The sequence below is a fragment of the Miscanthus floridulus genome, chromosome 17, assembly GCF_019320115.1.
Source record: "Miscanthus floridulus cultivar M001 chromosome 17, ASM1932011v1, whole genome shotgun sequence".
NCBI lineage: Eukaryota > Viridiplantae > Streptophyta > Magnoliopsida > Poales > Poaceae > Miscanthus > Miscanthus floridulus.
This window is the reverse complement of record NC_089596.1, coordinates 83,905,746-83,912,879: the sequence shown is the minus strand read 5'-3', so window position 1 is coordinate 83,912,879 and position 7,134 is coordinate 83,905,746. Positions and strand designations below refer to the sequence as shown.

Sequence of the window (7,134 nt, the reverse complement as noted above, 5' to 3'; positions counted from 1 at the left end):
GTCTCTTTTCTGCAACAAAACTTTTCAAGAGAGATATTCACAAGAATTTAGAGTATTTATTTGGTGGATAAACCTATCAAACATATTTTTGTGTTCACCCCCAGTGTAGAAGTCAAACATTTTGAGGTGGATGAAAAACATGTTTTACGTACTTCCAGTGTAGAAGCAACACATATATGTGGCATGTATGTGCTTTTGATCTTGGGAGCATGATAAATCTCTCAACAAGGGTCAACAAGACTCGACAAAACTCAACACAAAGCAAGCAGCATGTGGAAGGGTTGTATCCTACAAATACGTATATGGCTCTGGTAGGAATTTATCACCACTAAGGAGTATGTGATACTATGGTTTACAATATTTTTATCAAAAACAAATTCTCCAAGGACCTTGATTAGAACTAGTAGGATTTCTAAGCCAGAACTATACAACACTCCACAACAACTTAGTCAATATGATTTTCCTATATGATATTTTTTCCACAAGCATCGAGTATATGTAAGGAATAAACATTATGCATGCCAATCTTAAAGAGCTATATTCATATTCACTTTCAAAATTTTATCTTTAAATGTGAAACTTGGTTCTTTTTAAATTGTATGTTTAAACAATTGCGAGCAAAGAATAAGCATATGAACAAGTGAAAGAGAATCAAACCGAATTCCAGAAATTGTGTGCGGACTCCTTCTCCAGTTCATGATGTGCTCTATAGTTTTGATATAAAAATTATTTTCATTTAATTTCACAAAAAAATATGATTAATATATCTTAGAAAAATCATATCTTTTTTTGTGAAATTAAATAAAAATAATTTTTATATGAAAATTATAGATCTCGACAAGATTTACAACTTTTTAATTTTGAGTTTTTTCATTTGAAGTCGTTAAGATGCTTAAAAATTTAATGACATATTTAGATTTAAGGGTATTTTTTACTTTTCACACCTACAGTTTGACGGCGTTAGAGCCTAAATTGACGGCAGTGGCATGGAGGGCAAAAAAAAAAAAGTTAGAGCAATAGCACTAAAAACCGTTGAATTTTTTCAAAAACACAAAAGACATTATAATTATTTTTTTTAATGGCAAACAAGAAATTCCCCCTCTCATAGAACCCGCGCCCCACCGCACGACACGACACAAGCCGAGGCGAGCAACACAAAGCAGCACATCACTCCCCACAGTTCCCGTCCCCGACGCGCTTCCCGCCTGAGTCCGCGCAACCGCACCGCATCAATCCCCCAGTCCCCATGTGGCCGTCGTGGGTCAAGACGCGCAGCTCTGACCCCGCTGCCGCCTCCACGTCCACCGCCCTCGTCCCCGCCGCCGGCGCGTCCCTGCGCCTCTCCATCCCCAACACGTCTCTCAAGGACCTCCGGTCCCTGCTCGCGCCGGACTCCGCCGCCGCCGGTGCCGCCTTGCCCTCCGCCTCCCCGTCGCCGCGCGTCTTCCACCGCATCCGCGTCGCCGCCTCCGCGCTCCGGGTCCTCCGCGCGCTCCAGCACTCCCCGTCCCCGGCCGCCGCGCCCGCCGGCAACGGCAAGGAGCTAGTACCGGGCGCCTGGGGCGGGCAGGTGGTGCTGTACTTCACCTCCCTCCGCGTGGTCCGCGGCACCTACGAGGACTGCCGCGCGGTGCGCGCCATCCTGCGCGGGCTCCGCGCCGCCGTCGACGAGCGCGACCTCTCCATGGACCCCGGCTACCTGCCGGAGCTCGCCGCGCTCCTGCCCCCGCACGCGCAGCAGCAGCAGCGCCGCCGCGTGGCGCTGCCCCAGGTCTTCGTCGGCGGCCGCCACCTCGGCGGCGCCGAGGAGGTCCGGCGCCTCCACGAGTCCGGCGAGCTCCGCCGCATCGTCGCCCCGGCCAACCCCGCGTTCCCCGGCACCTGCGCCCGCTGCGGCGGCGAGCGCTACGTGCTCTGCGGCGCCTGCGACGGCAGCCACAAGCGGTACAGCCTCAAGGGCGGCGGCGGGTTCCGCGCCTGCGCCGAGTGCAACGAGAACGGGCTCGTCCGCTGCCCCGCCTGCTGCTGCGTCGTCCCCGCCGCCTGATCCAGATCCACGATCCAACTGGTCCTGGTTTTCTCGATCTCTAATTATTACCCGAAGTCTCTAGGACTAGCTGTACTCTGTACTGTACTCAGCTTGCCATAAACTTGGTTAGGAGGAAGCTAGTAGCTATTACTAGTACTAGTGATTCCTGTTCTTGTACTAATTCATCAGTTACTAGTGATTGGTGTCCTCTGGAGTTATTTTCCTCCGACCTTGGATTAGAACATACTATATATCACTACTATTAGAACAGTCGTTTCAGTTCAGTTCCTCTCCGCTCTTGGCTCATCTGGTTTCCCTCCGTCTTTGGAGCCAGATGACTGATTGCTCTCGTTCCACGTACTCCGTACTCCATTTATGACTGATTGCTCTTGCTTGCTTCGTCGTGTCGTCCTGAAGCGACGCGCGGAAGCAACTCGCTGACAGGTGTACTGTATACCTCACGTCACAGACCCCCGGCTTGTGCGATCTGCAAACTTCAACTGCTGCCTGCTGCTGTCGGCCAATCATGTGATGTTCATTCGCGCGAAGTCAGAAGCGAAGCGGTAGATGAACGCGTCACGCTCACGCCCTCGGCAGGGTAGCGCGGAGAGAGGGAGATCACTTCGCTTCCAGTGTTGTTGGACTGGTATTGGTGCGATTGGATTCAGGTAAAATATTTTCAGGGATGCTAAACACCACATGGTTGTTTTAGCACCTATAAATACACAATTTTTTCCGTGTCTCTAACATGAGGCTCCGATCGACTTTTCCCCTCCGCGCTCCTGTCCTTCCCTCCACGTGCTCTCTCTCTCTCACCGGTGATGGGACTAGCGAGCTCCTCCTGGTGCCCACGCCTCCTCGTGCCCAGGCGACGGCGCTGCGCGCAGCCCCCGACCAGACCGGACCTCCGTCGCCACCACCAGGCCGAACCTCTGTTGCCGCCCTCAGGCTGGACCTCCGCTGCCGCCTCTGCCGCCCCCAAGCCGGACCTCCGCCACCGCCCCCGCGGCACGGTCGTGCCGTGCCCGCTCGGCCGTAATTTGTTGCTTGTGATCTGTGCCGACACAGCCACAATTTGTCCTTGTCCTTTCATAGAAAAAAATTGTTTTCTATGATCTGTGCCAACGAAGAAGATAAACCGTGCCACGGGCGGCGCGACGGACAGATGAAGGTAGAAATGAACAGTGCACAACGACCGGCTGAAGGTAGAAGATGAACGGTGCACGCGGGCTGCTGGATGTAGAAGATGAATAGTGCCAGAAAAAATCAGGTGTGGAGTTAGGGTAAAACATAGTGTCGAACAGACAGACTCAATATTTTTCAAACTCAAGATTCCGTTAAATTAAATTAACAGCGCGCACATGGTGGGTCTTGTGCTGTGACATCCTGTTCGCCATGCGGCCCGCACAAGCCGGTGGGCCGACAGTGCAAGATGATGATTCATGGAGGTGAGTGGTCACGTGGTGTAGGACGCGGGCACGGGCAGGCAGCGATCACTGGCCACCGGCAGTGGCTAGTGTCCAGGCCTCCGCTTTTCACCTTTTTCTCGTGATCTCGTCCCTTCTTGGCCTGGTCCCGTCGACCACCGTGCTCCTGCCGTGGCTTTGAAGTTCGAACACGGTTAAAACTATAGGTGAATTTCCTGGGATATATATATATATATATTTTTTTTTTGCCACTAGTGCCCATCCGCGTGCTCCCTCCATCCTAAAAAGAAAGTCGTTATGGGATATATGCAGATCAAATTTTCTCAACTTTGACTAGATTTGTAGAAAATACGTGCAACATTTATATCTTTAAATAAGTTTATTATGAAAATACATTCAACAATCTATCTAATAATACTAATTATATGTTATAAATATTAATATCCTTTTATATATAATTGGTTAAAGTAAAAAAAAACTTGATTTCTCAGAAAGCGAGAACAACTTCTATTTTGGGACAGAAGGGTACGTTAATTCCTCCCTCCCCTATTCACATCGTCAATACGGCACTCATACATGTCACGGCAACAGGCACATATTTATCCCAGAAATATAGCCTTACATGCGCTACATGTTTGTTACCATATTTTGTAACACGTGCCGTATAACATGTGGTAGGAGTACATGGTAAATGATCAATGAGAATTATTGTTTTCATTGGACTTCTTTTTCTTTTTCTGATTTTTAGTTATTTAATTGTTTTGTAATTTCAAAAAAAAAAAACAACGGTTGTGATTGGTTTCAGCTCTTCTTCCAATGTGATAATTGAAGTACAGTATCAAGGCTCTTTTTTCTTTATGCAAACTCTATTTGGTGACCGTTCTTGCAGCGCGTGACCCGTCGACACCGCCGAAATTAGGAGGGAGGGAGGGAGGCCGGGAGCGAGGGGTGGGCAGTGAGGCTAGAGTTCTGGGTTAGGGATTTGGGTTTCTCATGGGAGGCCGGGCAGAGGGGGGTGACAGGAAGCTTGTGAAGAGCTACAAAACAAACTCTATTTATCTTTCTTTCCCGTCTCTTGCACAGTTCATCTTAGCCTAGAGGTCCTAAATTCCCATACATGTTTGATATGTCTGATCCGGAAATTTATATGATCATCACTTCTCGCATACATAAATGTTTACATGATGTGAGTGGTGCCACACATCATGCATTGCTGCATATCTTGAGTAGGTTTTTCTATATTTAAAAGAACCAAATAATTTAGAAGTGCTTTAGATTTTTTTTAATAATGACATATGCATGTATTTGGACGCAAATATTATAGATGCATGGTTAATTAGGTTATTATAAATATTGGTGGAGGTTGATAGTTTAGATGTGAATTTAATGGTAACACATGTTTTACATTATATTTTTAATAATGGCATAGATGTGTTGATTTATGCTACTTTTTGTAATGGTGGATATATCTAATTTAGATGTGAATTTAGGGATCAATTTAGCTTATGTTTCTAATAGTAATAGCATATGTGGATAATTGAGGTGATTAGGTGATTAATTTAAGTTATTTTTACACCGCAGAGATGAGTACACAATTGTGATGTAGTTTGAGGGTTCTTTTCGAGTATTTGCATTGGATGGGAGGCCTTGTTTCATTCATTAAATTAAACCCTTTTGATGGTGTCCTACTCTTACAAGCCCCCATATAAAACTATCCACTGAGAATGGCCTAATAAGTTTTATCGCATATCCAACTGTTCTGAAAACAGTGTTTCTTTCTAGACCAATATTCCATGATATATACACCAAAAAGTGAGCTTGGACTTTGTACCCAAACTCAATGTAGGCCATTGATTACGGTGTACCCTGTTCGTTTCGCTGAAATTTGGCTTATGTTGATACTTATGCTGATTCGTTGTGAGAGAAAAACATTGTCCATTCGTTAAAAAGTACTGTTGTGGTCAATATTAATTGGTCTCCATTGTGTTTGTTCTAGAAAACCTCAAGTAATAGCGACTGTGGGGGTACATAATGTGCGTTCTTTTTTCCATGGTATATACTACATCGTTTTCTAATTAATGTGGACAAAACTCTCTCTTTATTCCTAGGAATTAATTTATAGGAACAATATAAATGGACGATGGACTGTTTTGTAGAGCATTTTTTTGATGAAACGTTTTGTAGAGCATTCATATCCACAATTCTATCAGTTAGCACCTCTGGACGTGACAGCACGAATGAAGGGCCACTGCATATATATAGAGAGAGGGAGAAGTTGGATTCGGCCTTCTCCTGCTCCCTCAGCTCGCGTGTTAGAAATGGATATGACGAACAAAGCGATGGCTTCAGGTGTCCTCTTTTTGCTGCTTCTCATGAACGTAGGTAAGCAGCTGCGTGTCTCGTCTTCGCTGGCAACTTTTCATCGAATGATAAAACAACTGTTCAGTACTTTTCAACGAACAATGTTTTTCTCCCACAATAAATCAGTATAAGTTAAATTTCAGCCAAACGAAAACTGTAACAGTATCTGTTTATACGTGTCTCTGAATCATGCATGTGAATCTCTGCAGGCTTTGCCCTACTGCCTGTCTATGGTTCGGAGGACGACTGTTGGGTCGACGACCGCGTGGACGACGCCGTCTGCTTCAAGACAGAACGATGCCGGAGCATCTGCCTGGGGCACAGCTACGTGGACGGGCGCTGCCAGTGGGGGTTCCCCAACCTGTTGCCCTATTGCCAGTGTCTGCGCTCCAACTGCCGTTCTAATTAGTCAATGGGTCCATGCGTTGTTTCAGGCAAAATAAACAGCCAGAGTTAAGGTGCAGTAAAGAGATTTTACATGTACTTTTTTTTTAACTTAAAGAGCGCAGGTGCACACAACAGAGCAAGGTATACTGGGCAGTCATGCTGCTGCTGGGATTTTCATATGCCGTGTATGAGAGTCGAGAACCAGCCAATGAACTCGAATACGTCATTCACTTCTCTTGTATTTTTGGGTGAAAATAGTCGAGATAAATCTTATATGTACACACATAGTGGTAACAAATCGTGATTTTACAGTTGAACAAAAACTGATCTTGTGAGTTATGAACGCAGAGATGATTATATTGAGTTATGAACAAAAACTGATAGCGGTAACAAATCGTTATTTTACAACCATATCAAGCAGACAGCTAGCATATATAGTGTCTCTATATATACACCCTTGCAAAGATGGCAAAATAAAATTAGAAAACTAAGACAACTTTTGAGAGGTTGGGTGAAAATGGAAATTTGTGGAGGATTGCTGAGGAACTAGATAAAAAAAAAAGGAAAAACAAAACTTCAGGATTGCTGAGGAACTTGAAAAAAAAAGCAGAAACTCAAATTCTAAGTCAGCAAGAGATTGATTTGAAACAAAGTGTTAAACAAAGAATATCACAGTTACTTAGGGAAGAATAAATTAATTGGTTCCGAAGGGCTAAAACTACGGGCCTTTTACAAGGGGATTGCAACACAAATATTTTGAGATGGTAGCTAATGGCAAGAGAAGGAAAACTTGAATTTTTCGACTTGGACAAGATGAGGGGATAATTGAGGATGAGGAGAATTTAAATAAAGAAATGAGTTTTCCTTGTATGAGGTACAAATAGACGACGTGTCTCAAGTAACAGAGGTTGAAAATAAACTTCTAATTGA

At 45.0% G+C, this 7,134-nt stretch overlaps 1 protein-coding gene across 1 annotated transcript; it reads left to right on the top strand.

Annotated features, from left to right (window-relative positions):
* The first annotated feature begins 1,143 nt into the window (after positions 1–1,143).
* On the top strand, positions 1,144–6,270 carry LOC136517961 (uncharacterized protein At5g39865-like). Its single transcript, XM_066511617.1, has 3 exons — positions 1,144–2,697; positions 5,641–5,838; positions 6,027–6,270. Exon 1 carries the CDS (start codon positions 1,247–1,249, stop codon positions 2,045–2,047), a length of 801 nt encoding a protein of 266 aa, XP_066367714.1. The 5' UTR covers positions 1,144–1,246; the 3' UTR covers positions 2,048–2,697; positions 5,641–5,838; positions 6,027–6,270.
* Positions 6,271–7,134: the final 864 nt, after the last annotated feature.

What these genes read in the sequence shown, in the direction of transcription:
- LOC136517961 (XM_066511617.1), top strand. Translation starts at nt 1,247, where the DNA reads ATGTGGCCGTCGTGGGTCAAGACGCGCAGCTCTGACCCCGCTGCCGCC.